This window comes from Sardina pilchardus, chromosome 12, assembly GCF_963854185.1.
Source record: "Sardina pilchardus chromosome 12, fSarPil1.1, whole genome shotgun sequence".
In the NCBI taxonomy this organism is placed as follows: domain Eukaryota; kingdom Metazoa; phylum Chordata; class Actinopteri; order Clupeiformes; family Clupeidae; genus Sardina; species Sardina pilchardus.
The window spans coordinates 32,170,033-32,183,461 of NC_085005.1; the positions used below are offsets into that span (position 1 = coordinate 32,170,033).

Below are 13,429 nucleotides of genomic sequence, written 5' to 3' on the forward strand. Positions count from 1 at the left end.
TAGCCCTGGAGAGGAAGGGATCGTCGCTGTGGCAACTGCCCGGCAGGCTGTCTGTCAATCACGGCGGCTGTTCTGTGAAAGAATCATGGTACCATTCCTTCCTCCGATACGACAGAAACATTCTTTGGTAGCCCCCAGTTTGGAACAGTGTAGAAGGATACAGGACACTTGCACTGATTTCTGTTTTTGGCTCGTAGTTTTATTTGTTTTCATTTTTCATACAAATTGAACTTTAAAGACTGTCTTTTCAACACGTCTTAAGGAAATTTAATTAAATCTGAACATCTTGTTTTTATTATTTTGTTGTCTTTTTGTTTTATTATTATTATTGTTATTATTATGATTATTATTATTATTAGTTTATGTAGTGGTGTATATGTATGTAGTGGTAGATTTAGTGCTGACAAAAATAATATAATTCTATTAATAATATTACTGCTAATAATAATAATAAGAATAATGATAATAATAATAATAATGTTGTTGCACATTATTTAATGTTAGCCTTTTATATTTTATATTTGGTCTCATTTTCCTCTGGTTGTGTTTCCGAGTACAATTATAAGCACATTCTGATTTCGTTCTTATCACCTTGGACCGTGAGATTTGTAAATCAAGAGTTTTTTATCCTTTTGCCAACACAGATGTGTGTGGGAATCACTGGTGGAGAATTTTTAAAAACAAGTTTGAACTCGATATTAAAGTATGGGAAATGAAGTGTTGCTTTTTGAATATTGCAAATCTTATGGACAAAAAAAAAATACAAAAAATCAGTACCCCAGAGTATTTGTGATCATGTTGTTAATAAAAAAAGAAAAAAAAAGAAAATGTTTATTGGCTGCAAGGATATGTATTGTTCGTTTATTTCCCCTTTTTGACGAAGTGCTTCCTGGTTTTAAAAACAAAAAATCGTTACACAAAATGAATTCAAATAAAGCTGTGAACAACGTCTTGGACATCTGAAGTGGTCTCTGCTCCCTGAGGGTTGTGTCAATTCAGGGTTTGTGGTTGTCTTTTGTACCCCGCTTGGGATATACACATACAGGACTAGCCTATGTGTGCCTAATTCCACAAGGATCTTGGAAGATTAATGTAAATTAACTGAGTGTCGTGTGTGGCAGGCAGGCAGGCAGGATGGCAGACAGGCAGACAGACAGGCAGGCAGGCAGACAGACAGACAGATACTGTAGATAGATAGACAGACAGGCAGACAGGCAGACAGACAGATACTGTAGATAGATAGATGGGCAGACAGGAAGCAGTGGGGATGAACAAGTGGGTATGACAAAAGGAAATGGAAAATATAAGTCTGGAAGCCTACTGTACATTACAAGGATACAAGGATGTTTATTTGTCACATATGATTAAGTAAAGAATACTGTGTGTGTGTGTGTGTGTGTGTGTGTGTGTGTGTGTGTGTAGCTGTTATTTATTGCAATATTTTTTTGCCATGGCAGAATTGTAGCCTACATTTTGAAAGGTTATTATATTTATAATGATGTTTACAATTATATGAATTAAATATTTGTTGTTATTCTCCTATCTGTGAATTATGTGTTCACATGATTGTTGAAGTCTCGCGAGACTGGAAATTGGAGCGTAGTGCAGCGTGGTTTGCCGAGTGTGAACCGAGTGAAGTTATTTGTATTATCGAGGAGGGAGGACGGTTAACAGTGCAAGGGGGTGTGTATATCTGGGGCAGAGCGCTCAGTGTGTCTGATCCAGCAAGCTGGCGGAATTCAATATGGCATCCGGCGAAACGCTGTACATAGAAACGGATGGGTCGGAGATGCCGGCGGAGATAGTGGAACTTCACGAAATAGAAGTAGAAACGATTCCCGTGGAGACTATTGAGACTACAGTGGTCGGGGGAGACGATGATGACGAACACCAGCCTATGATCGCCCTGCAACCGCTTGATTCAGACGACCATCACCACCAAGAAGTGATCCTAGTCCAGACCCGAGAGGAGGTTGTCGGCGGGGACGACTCAGACCTCCGTGCAGACGATGGATATGAGGATCAAATCCTTATTCCCGTCCCCACTCCTGGGGCCGAGGAGGAATATATCGGTCAGACTCTGGTTACTGTTGCAGGGAAAAGCTCCATAGGGCGGATGAAGAAGGGGGGAGGCAGTAGTGGCAAGAGAGCGGGCAAAAAAAGCTATCTAAGCGCCGCAGAAGCTACCGGAAGAAAATGGGAGCAGAAGCAAGTCCAAATAAAGACACTGGAAGGAGAATTTTCTGTTACGATGTGGGCATCAGGTCAGTTTGCTCTGTCTTGTTGATGGTGTTTCCATGGGTTGTCTGTCTCTGTTTGTGGTGTTCCTAGCCTACAAAGCAAGGCCTTGCAGGGCGTTGTCCTTCCGCGCCAGAGCTGTTCCAAAAGTAGTCCGCGTGAGAAGCGTCTGGAGTGGTTTTCAAAGTGTTTAGGAACGAAAGAGCTCGCTGTAAGAATGATTTGTTTTTGTTTTGACGGGAGGCCATGTTTTTAGGTGTTGATGGGCGCCGCCATATTCCCCGAGTCAAGTATGGCGGCCCGAAAAAATGGCGATGGTTCGGCCGAGCGAAGATGGCGGCGGGTGGGAGTGCAAGAGCGCTGCTGGTGCAGATTGTTGCAGGCCTCAACTGCGTAGTCGAGTAGTTAGCTAGCTTGCTAACCGTTAGCAGACCATGGACCCTCAGCAAGAAATGGCCCGATAGCAGCATGCCAAAACGGCGGTAGTGTACTAGCTAATAGTGTAACAGTTAACGTTACACTCAAAATGCACATGTATACCAGAAGATGCTGCTTACAAATTAAATGCATCGTATTGCACTAATATGGTAAGCTCTGTTGCCTGAGGGTATAGAATTGGATAGAGCATAACATTATTTGCATCGCTAAAAATACTTTCTGTCCTGTACTTAAGTTTAGCAAAATTATGTTGCTGTTGGCTATTTCACATCAACTTGATAGTCATCAGGCTAGTTAGGAAACACTCATTTCATTGATGGTAATTTATTGAAATTAGTTGTTTTTATCCAGCAGTAAAACCGTGAATCCGTTACCTATGCATTATTGCGGTAGACCGTTGCAATGTAAGTTTTCAGTTCATCCCAAGTAGACGGACAGCCTAGGTTAGCTACGGCGAAGCGTGCCATGAAGTGTTCTCGGATAACTCCGAATATTAGCGGCTTGCTGCGACCGCACGCAATGTAGCTTTAGTTAAGAATGCTTACTTTGCGTGACTTCAAGGCGACATAATCTCTTCACACTATACCTGCTCGCGTTGTAATTGTAAACGCAGGGACGTTTTGAAGAGGGTTTACACACAGTAAGGATTACATCAGTTAGCAGGGAGCGTGTCTATTTCATAGGAAGGCGTCTTGAGCACTAGCAGCAAGAAGAGTTCCCAGCGTGACTTGAAACCCGCAGCTCTCTCGACATAAACATTTAATATCGTGCAATAAATAAACAGATTTATCTCCATCTATGGTTGTCTCACAGTGTATAGGCTAGTCGACTGTTGAAACGTCATGTTGTGCCACGCTTTGTTTGTTATCATAATATTGTTTCTATTCCCAATTCAAAGTCTGTGCGTTCGGGGTTCTCACGGGGATTGGCGACCCCCAGTGGTGTGTCAGGGCACTGCAGGAGGGTACTAACTAAACCTGGATTTTATCGGATTTAAATTATTCTTTGTCCATTATGTATTAAATCCAAAGCATAACAAAACAACAGACATGCTTTAACTGTATCGTGACTTCCGCGGATTACTCTGTTCTGTTTTTCACTGTAAACTTTCTCGTCTTTATGGTGATGATGACGTTCAAAAGAATGAAAATAAAGAATATGAGTAATTCCTTGTCTTTTTTAAAGTTTATCCTGAACAGTGATCTACTTATTGATGATAACTTGCGCGGTCATTGACAGAAGGGATAACTCCTAACATTTTATACCTCACACGCAACAGTTAATAAGAATATAAGCAAAAAATAAGAGTAATAATAATATAATAATAAAATAAGAGAAATTGACCTAAGTCAAATTCCTTTTTAATTACGCAGACCTGGCCAATAAAGCTGATTCTGATGTCAATTGCAAAAGGGAAGGCTTGTACATAACACAGAGAAGTAGGCCTACTGAACTTGTGTTGTGAAATGCTATTCCTGTGCAATACGGAAGGACAGGGTCCATGTTGTGGTTGTGCTGGTCGGAAAACAGAACGGCCTTCCCATTCTGTATCTCAGAGGTGCACAGTCCTGCTGCAGAAGGAAGTCACTACTGTGTACTGTAGAGTATAGGAATCACTAAATGCAGTAGTTCATGCAGTAGGTCATTCCTTTGTTTATTGCGCTGAAGCACTTTATTGTAAAGCACTTTGGTGTGGCTTAGCTGTCTGTAAAAGCACAACAGAAATAAAAATGGCCTTGACTTGACTTGGCAGTGTGGCAGGTGCGGCCCCTCGGAGGACTCTCAGATGAGAAGTAGATGCTCGGTACACACTGGCGTCTCCATGAGCGCAGTGCACTCCGGTAAACACGCCCCGTCAGTTCCCAGCGCTGCTCCTCACCACCACCACAGCACAGCCATGCCAGTTACGGCTCAGGTCATGTGTGCGCCGACAGCCGTGGGAATCACAGGACAGTGGAGAGGCGGTGAGCGGTGCCTGCGCGTCAGACTCACTTTGGCTCTGGTGTGCAGCCAGCTGGCTTCAGAGTTGGGACTCAGCGCTGTGAGAAAACATTCACCCAAGTTCAGCGTTCGCTTTTGTGGAAGCAACATGGTGTTTTGTCTTGGGTCTACTCTGTTCAGCCATATTTGGCACAGTGTTCTGTAATTGCGCTGTCCATCCAGAAAGAAGCAAGAGGAAGTGAAGGCTTATGTATACATATCAGTCAATAATAATACATTACGTGGAATATGTTTTATACGTTTTATGTAATTAAATATAACATGATTAGTCCGTATAAAATTGCTATCTAAGTCAGTATAATAATATCTAATTAGTCGGTATAATATCACTATCTAATGGCTCTGAATGGCTGATAACAATAGCATTTAACGGCAGCTGTTGATTTATTGAACTGTTTAAAAAAAATCATAAATCATGTTTGAAAACACCTTCCATGTGAAAAGCAACAGGCAACATATAATAACACCATTGAGTGGTCTAGTTAATCATTCATCTGATGACTTAAAAATAGAAAAAATACATGTGAGAAGGAAAAATACCTGTTCATGTGATATGGGGTAAAAAATGGCTTTTATCAGTTTAATAATGACTCCCTGTTCAAGGGTACCCAGTACCAGTAATGTGAGGAGTGCAGAGGAGCGGACAATGGGTTTAGATAAGGTCAGCTAGACCTCACATACTAGTTTAATTATGACTCCTAGGTGTAATGTAAAAAACAGTGGATCCATCAGGTCCTTAGCCAGCTGTGTGTGATCTGTCTGTGGAGTGCAGTGGTAACATGCTGTGTGTGTGGCAGTGCAAGCAGGCCTATAATAGTGAGATACGATGATGTGTTTTAGTTTGAGTAGCATACACTTGCTACATGTTGGACTTATTACAAAACGGTGCATTTAAACGAATCTTGCCAAAAACAATGTACAAGCATGAAGACACTGATCCCATTATGGACCAGGAAGTGTCCAAATGGGTGAAGACTGATGGCTAGTCTTAGTAAAGGTCGCCGGTTAAGTGCTGTTCTTGTGATGTTAGTTTAGAAGCCTATTATTAGCTTGTGGCTGTTGCATGTTTTGACATTTGTGTCCCGCTGTTGTTGTTGTTAGATGACAAAAAAGACATAGACCATGAGACGGTGGTGGAGGAACAGATCGTTGGGGAGAATTCCCCTCCAGACTACTCGGAGTACATGACCGGGAAGAAGCTGCCCCCGGGCGGAATTCCCGGGATCGACCTCTCGGACCCCAAACAGCTAGCAGAGTTTGCAAGGTGAGATTGCACCAGCAGTGTGCACACACGAACACACACACTTATGCAGATGTTCATAGTCACACTAATAAACTTAAATGTCTTAACACACACACACACACACACACACACACACACACACACACAAAAATAAAGATCTAAGTCCCACAAATACGATATCAATAGTTGTTGATATCTATAGCCGTCTAATAGGCCTGGCCACTCTGGGGTGAGGATTGCTAACTAACTCACTGCACAGTTTAAACAGATGATGCACTAGTTCTTCAGCAGTGTTGCTTTGCAGTCACGTGACCAGGTGCTCAGAAGTTGCCCTATGTATCTTGACTTAAGGGCCGTTCACACCAAGAACGATAACTATAAATAAATATCGCTCTCGTTAATATGAATGACAACGTTCACACATAAACTACAACGACAATGACATGAAGAACGATATCGTTGCTGATCACTTTCAGAGCGATTTTGAGAACGATAAAAAGCTAACAGCCAATCATAACCCAAAATATTCTAGCCATCTCATTCATTAACACGAGGAGAGAATTTTTGTTATCGTTGGCCGATGTGGACACCTTTATCGTTATGATTATAGTTATCGTTATCGTTATCGTTCTTGGTGTGAACAGGCCTTTAAACATTCATGGCATAGTTTGTATACTAAACTGAAGAGGAGTGTGTAGCCTTCTGCTTTAAAGGGACACTTCACCAATTAGCATTAAGCTTTATCTTTAGAAAACCAGTCATGTTTTTGAATGGTCATGCATCATTCCCTCAGTTTGCCTTGAGATGGGAGAAATACGGATTTCAATGAAACCCATGAATAGGACTTCCTGCTTTCAATGATGTAAAATGATGATTTTTGCATCAATGAAAGCAGGAAGTCCAACATTGAAATCCGTATTTCTCCCATCTCAAGGCAAACTGAGGGAACGATGCACGACCATTCACAAACATGACTGGTTTTCTAGAGATACAAAGCTTGAGGCTAATCGGTGAAGTGTCCCTTTAAGGGGTCAGTAGTACTCCGGTGGTCAGATGATATGGAAAGGACATGGATAGTCTTCAAGTGCTCTTCACAGGTACCTGTTTAGCACACATGTTCTATACATCAGACGTTAAAGACGTCTTACTGGAAAGGGTGAAGTCTATAATGCCCTCTAAAATTGACACCAGGCTACGCTCAGTAATATCCATCCAGTTCATATGGTTTGACAGTTGCTGTAATTTAATAATTTAAACTAAAGGTTAGTGTAGTAACCTTACATTATTAGCTTAGTGTTTTTCTTTGTGTGTGTGTGTGTGTTGTGTCCTTAGTCCCTTCAATGAGGTTACCAGCCCCCACAGGTCAGACCCACGCTGGTAAGTTTGTGTGTGTGTGTGTGTGTGTGTGTGTGTGTGTGTATGCGTCTGCGTCTGTGTTTGTGTGTGTGTGAGAGAGTGAGTGAGTCGCTGTGGATGGTCACTCACTTTACAAGGTTCACAAAAGGGAAGTCAAGGCTCACACATGGGACTGTAAGAGGGAAGTCGGGGCTCACAAAAAGGACTTTCAAAAGTAGTTTGTTCTTTTCACCAGGTTCTTGCACTCGCTGGCCAGTTTAAAACACCGACATTGACCACGAACTGTCCTTCCATACGTCACCAGCTTTGTGTGGAGAGTGTTGCACGCATCGGTGGGTCACTTGTATCATCACATGGCACTGGTGTTATCATGTGGACTGTGGTGTAGAGGGGTGTGGTACATTGGAGTGTGGCGTGTAGGAGTGTGGTGTATATAGGAGTGGATAGAAAGATAGATAGATAGATAGTATGGAGTGGTATATAGGAGTGTACTGTATAGAAGTGGATAGATAGATAGATAGATAGTATGGAGTGGTATATAGGAGTGTACTGTATAGAAGTGGATAGATAGATAGATAGATAGTATGGAGTGGTATATAGGAGTGTACTGTATAGAAGTGGATAGATAGATAGATAGATAGATAGATAGTATGGAGTGGTATATAGGAGTGTACTGTATAGAAGTGGATAGATAGATAGATAGATAGTATGGAGTGGTATATAGGAGTGTACTGTATAGAAGTGGATAGATAGATAGATAGATAGTATGGAGTGGTATATAGGAGTGTACTATATAGGAGTGGTATATAGGAGTGGATAGATAAGTAGATAGATAGTATGGAGTGGTATATAGGAGTGTACTGTATAGGAGTGGTATATAGGAGTGGATAGATAGATAGATAGATAGTATGGAGTGGTGTATAGGAGTGTACTGTATATAAGTGGTATATAGGAGTGGATAGATAGATAGATAGATAGATAGATAGTATGGAGTGGTATATAGGAGTGTACTGTATAGAAGTGGTATATAGGAGTGGATAGATAGATAGATAGTATGGAGTGGTATATATGAGTGTACTGTATAGGAAGCGTAGTAGATCTGGTGCTGGTTGAAGTGTAGCTCCTGCAGAATGCTCCATTGTTGCTGTGTGTGCGGGTGAGACACCGTGGTTGCTGTGAGGACTGGGCAGTATTGCGTGCCCGTGTTTAGCCAAACGAGCTATTATGGGCTCATGAGCCTGGGATTGCACTCATTTGTTGCTGTAACTGCGTTAGAGAGTTGTGCGCTCGGCCGCGGTCTCTTCCCTGCTGCGCGGTGGCGTGGGAGTCTGGGGGCGCCGACCGACAGGCCAGAGCGCCATGCTCCTCTGTCGCTATGGAGACCGTGAGTGGCAGCAGGTGTGTGTTTTCCGTCGTGGCAGTCATGTTCTCAGTCGACGCCCGCAGAACTCACAGGTGGATCTGCAGTGGACATCGCACCTCCAGGCCAGTCTTGGGCAACACAGCGTTGTGGGGTGGGGCAGGTCAACCCCAGTGTAGTGTGGAAGTTGGCTCGCCCTGAGCTCGTTCCCGTGCTGGTAGAGGTCGTTCCCATGCTGGTAGAGATCGTTCCCGTGCTGGTAGAGGTCGTTCCCATGCTGGTAGAGGTCGTTCCTGGACCTCAGGACCGGTTAGGCCTCCTCCTGTAGGCCAAAGGTCAACCAGCTGCAGGATGCTTCAGCAGAAGCTTTTCTACACAAGTGATGCAGACTCGCAACAGCAGGTTTGGGATTTGAACGCAAGCCAACCCGTCGTCAGGCGGTGACCCTACAAGCCAACCCGTCGTCAGGCGGTGACCCTACAAGCCAACCCGTCGTCAGGCAGTGACCCTACAAGCCAACCCGTCGTCAGGCGGTGACCCTACAAGCCAACCCGTCGTCAGGCGGTGACCCTACAAGCCAACCCGTCGTCAGGCGGTGACCCGTTGTCAGGCGGTGACCCTACAAGCCAAGACTTTGCGCCGGGCTCTTTGCCCTTGTGATGACCTCTGCTTTGGGAATGCTGAGTGAAAAGTTCCTGGAGAAAAGAGTTCTTCCTAAGGGAATTTCCTGGGTCATTATGACCCAACCGCGGAGGTGTGTCCATGTGGGCGTGAGCATTCATGTCCCGTCTGTTGTTGCAGGATGAAGCCACGCAAGGTCAAAGAGGACGACGCGCCGCGGACAATAGCGTGCCCTCACAAGGTAACCTCCAGTGACCTTTCACCTCTAGTGACCTTTCACCTCTAGTGACCTTACACACACACATGCCCTCACAAGGTAACCTCTAGTGACCTTTCACCTCTAGTGTCCTTACACACACACACACACACATGCACTCACAAGGTAAACTCTACTTACACACACTGCCAATACGATAGCATGCCCTCACAAGGTAACCTCCAGTGACCTTTCACCTCTAGTGACCTTACACACACATATGCCCTCACAAGGTAACCTCTAGTGACCTTACACACTCACACACTCACATGCACTCACAAGGTAACCTCTACTTACACACACTGCCAATACGATAGCGTGCCCTCACAAGGTAACCTCTAGTGACCTTTCACCTCTAGTGACCTTACACACACACAACGACCTCTACCAGCGAAAGTGACCTTTCACCTCTGGTGACCTTACACACACACAACGACCTCTACCAGCGAAAGTGACCTTTCACCTCTGGTGACCTTACACACACACACACATGCACTCTTAAGGTGACCTCTAGTGACCTTTAACCAATAGTTAATGACTAGTACTGTAAATTAATAGTGTGTGATTTGGTGCTGTCATTACATGCTTTAGTATACTCCACTATGAACAGTCACCAATGGGAGAAGAGACTGACTTCCTAACCTCCCCCTTGCTGTTTTTCATGGGTTTGGGTGTAACCTCCGAATCCTTCCCCTCCACCCTGATTGGTGTAACTTCCTAACCTCCCCTGTGCTGTTTTTCATGGGTTTGAGTGTAACCTCCAAATGCTTCCCCTCCTCCCAGGGCTGTACGAAGATGTTCCGGGATAATTCGGCGATGCGGAAGCACCTGCACACCCACGGCCCTCGTGTGCACGTGTGCGCGGAGTGCGGCAAGGCCTTTGTGGAGAGCTCCAAACTCAAGAGACACCAGCTGGTACACACCGGGGAGAAACCTTTCCAGGTGCGTGTGTGTCTGTGTCTGTGTGTGTGTGTGTGTGCGCAGACGTCTGCAAGAGAGACAGAGACTAGGTGTCTGTCTGTCTGTCTGTCTGTCTGTCTGTCTGTCTGTCTGTCTGTCTGTCTGTGTGTGTGTGTGTGTGTGTGTGTGTGTGTGTGTGCAAGAGAGACAGACTATGTTGCCCACGTCAGGTGTGGAGTGTCTGATGCGTTGCATCATGTGTGTGAGCTAATGCTGGAGGAGGAGGAGGATGTCTCCATCTTCAGCCATGACAGTGACAGCACGGCGTGTGCTGAAGATCCTGTTGGTTTGAGTGGGAGCTCAACGCACTTCTATTTTGATGCCAATAACCATCAGATCGTAGTCAAGAGTTGCATGCATTATATATTTTAGAATGTAATTTTGTTTTCTCTCTCTCCCCCTCTCCCTCCCTCCCCCCCTCCCTCCCTCTCTCCCTCCCTCTCTCCCTCCATCTCTTGTGGGGTGCTGGCTGGGCTGCAGTGCACGTTTGAGGGCTGTGGGAAGCGCTTCTCTCTGGACTTTAACCTGCGGACGCACGTGCGCATACACACGGGGGACCGGCCCTACGTCTGCCCCTTCGACGGCTGCAACAAGAAGTTCGCCCAGTCCACCAACCTCAAGTCCCACATCCTCACACACGCCAAAGCCAAAAATAACCAATGAGCCTGCTCCTCTCCTCCCTCTTCTGTCTTCTCTCTCCCTCTCTTCTCTCTCCTCTCTTGCTATCTCTTTCTCTCCATCTCTCTCTCTCTCGCCCTCTATCTCTCTTTCTTTTTTTCTTCCTTTCTCTCCCTCTCTCTCTCTCTCCCCTTCCTTCCATGTGGTTTCCTCTCTCTCCACCCCACCCCTACCGTCCTGGTAGTAGTGGCTCAAGGACGTCTTAAAACTCGCCCCTATGAACCTGTAGACATTTTGATAACTTATACAAAAGTGGGCAAAAGGAAAACACAAAAAAGAGAAAAGTTCAAGTCTTCTGCATTCTCCCTCCTCTGAAGCCCCTTCCTTCTACACCCCCCAACAGACTGGCGTGCTGTCAGGGGTCTGGGCACTATGGAAACGACCTCTGACCCCCCCCCCCCCCGCCCCGCCCCGCCCTTGCTGTATGGAACTCGTGGACATTTGTCGTCGATCTGAGCGTTCTTGTCTCCTTCCTCCCTTCCTGAGCAGGAGGACAGAACCAGGACTGTTACAGTGCTCAGGCCACACACACACACACACACACACACACACACACACACACACACACACACACACACACACACACACACGTCTCTTCACTCCCACTGGTTTGTGGTTTGTTTTGATTTCATTGTTTTGTTTTGTTTGCCCTCCTGTCCTCTGCTTCCTCTGTGTAGGCGGTGCAGGCCTTTAACTGAGCGACTGCCCCGTCGCTTCTCCAGTGTGCATATTGTACGCTGCCTCCTCTCCCCAGACACTAGCTTAGGGTGTGTCCCCAAGGTCACCATGTGTGTGTCCCCAAGATCACCATGTGTGTGTCTCCAAGGTCACCATGTGTGTGTCCCTCAGAACGCTCTCCAGCGCTCCGACGACCCCTTCAGACGTACCCGAGACAAGACGAGACGAGATGAGACGAGCTTCAGAAGAGTCCTTACTTCATGTGTAGTTTCACTTTTCTCATGCCTCCTTCGTGTGTGTGTGTGTGTGTGTGTGTGTGTGTGTGTGTGTGTGTGTGTGTGTGTGTGTGTGTGTGTGTGTGTGTGTGTGTGTGTGTGTGTGTGTGTGTGTGTGTGTGTGTGTGTGTGTGTGTGGTGGAGCTGTACAGAGTGATTGGTGCTGATCATGTAGCCCACTGTGTTAGACTGTGTGTAACTGCCCCAAGACCCTTCTGCTCAAGTCATGAATTGCTTTTTGTTTGTTTGTTTGTTTGTTTGTCATGGTATGTTTTTCACGTGGGGGGGGGGTGTCTGGATATACCCATGCTAGTTCACTTCAGTCCATCAGTTGAATGACAGACCTTAAGAAAAATATGTTGTTTTTTCCTCTTTCTTTGTTAGAATGTATTGTAAAGGCATCGACCATGAACCCTTCTTTGTTAATACTTTACTGACACACCCATGTACTTCAGTGACTACAATTAAACAAGACACGGTCCCTACTGTTTTAGCCTTGTGTGCGCGCAACATCTGTAGCCTGTCATGGGGGCGGGGGGGGGGGGTTACGGCAAGATGTCCTCTGATGTGACAGTGCTGTGTGACTAGACCGGCACTCCCGTCCCGTCCCGTTCCTCTGAGCCGCGACACGCTGCAGATGACAGGCCATCCAGACAGCTGTCCGCTGAAGACGCTGCCTTGTGTCTCCAAGCACGTCGTGGGGAATCAGGTATGTCTGACACAATGTTGCAGGGACAAGCAAGAGGCATCCGTCTTTGTGCCGTCTGTATCCTGCCAACGTGTGTGTGTGTGTATGTGTGTTTGGTGGTAAGAGAGTGTGTGTGTGTGTGTGTGTGTGTGTGTGGTGAGCATCTGGAGTAAGCACAGTGGGGCTGACCACTCTGCAGCCAGCCGTGACCACACGCTGCACTTCCTGTGACCACACGCTGCACTTCCTGTGACCACACGCTGCACTTCCTGTGACCACACGCTGCACTTCCTGTGACTGTGTGGACGGCTGCTGCCGCGACGACTTCACATCCTGATTGGCATCTCTGCCACGGCTGTGCGCTGTTTAGTGTGTTTGTGTGAGGAACACACACACAACATCTGTGTGTGCATGACAGAAAGAGACCGAATGAAGGGCATCCTGCTAGACTACAAATCATTAATGTGTCAGTGCTGTTGGCCTCCTTGATGATCCGTGAGAGCAGAGACGGACTCTTACATTGAAAGCCCATTTGAGTGAAACTTCACACTTGGAACAGCCGAGTTCCAATCACACCAGCCACATAGGGTGCCTCTCATTTGGGCTTTTATACACCCTCCCCTCCTTCCTCGATCCT

At 45.8% G+C, this 13,429-nt stretch overlaps 1 protein-coding gene across 2 annotated transcripts; it reads left to right on the forward strand.

Annotated features, from left to right (window-relative positions):
• The first annotated feature begins 1,636 nt into the window (after nt 1-1,636).
• LOC134097597 (transcriptional repressor protein YY1-like) lies at nt 1,637-12,597 on the forward strand. 2 transcript variants are annotated; one of them, XM_062550514.1, is made up of 6 exons: nt 1,637-2,264; nt 5,779-5,941; nt 7,253-7,297; nt 9,438-9,498; nt 10,297-10,455; nt 10,954-12,597. In XM_062550514.1, exons 1-6 carry the CDS (start codon nt 1,745-1,747, stop codon nt 11,134-11,136), a joined length of 1,131 nt encoding a protein of 376 aa, XP_062406498.1. In that variant the 5' UTR covers nt 1,637-1,744; the 3' UTR covers nt 11,137-12,597. The 2 variants fall into 2 exon arrangements, with proteins under 2 accessions (XP_062406498.1, XP_062406499.1); XM_062550515.1 differs by lacking the exon at nt 7,253-7,297 and having other exon boundaries at nt 1,638-2,264.
• Nucleotides 12,598-13,429: the final 832 nt, after the last annotated feature.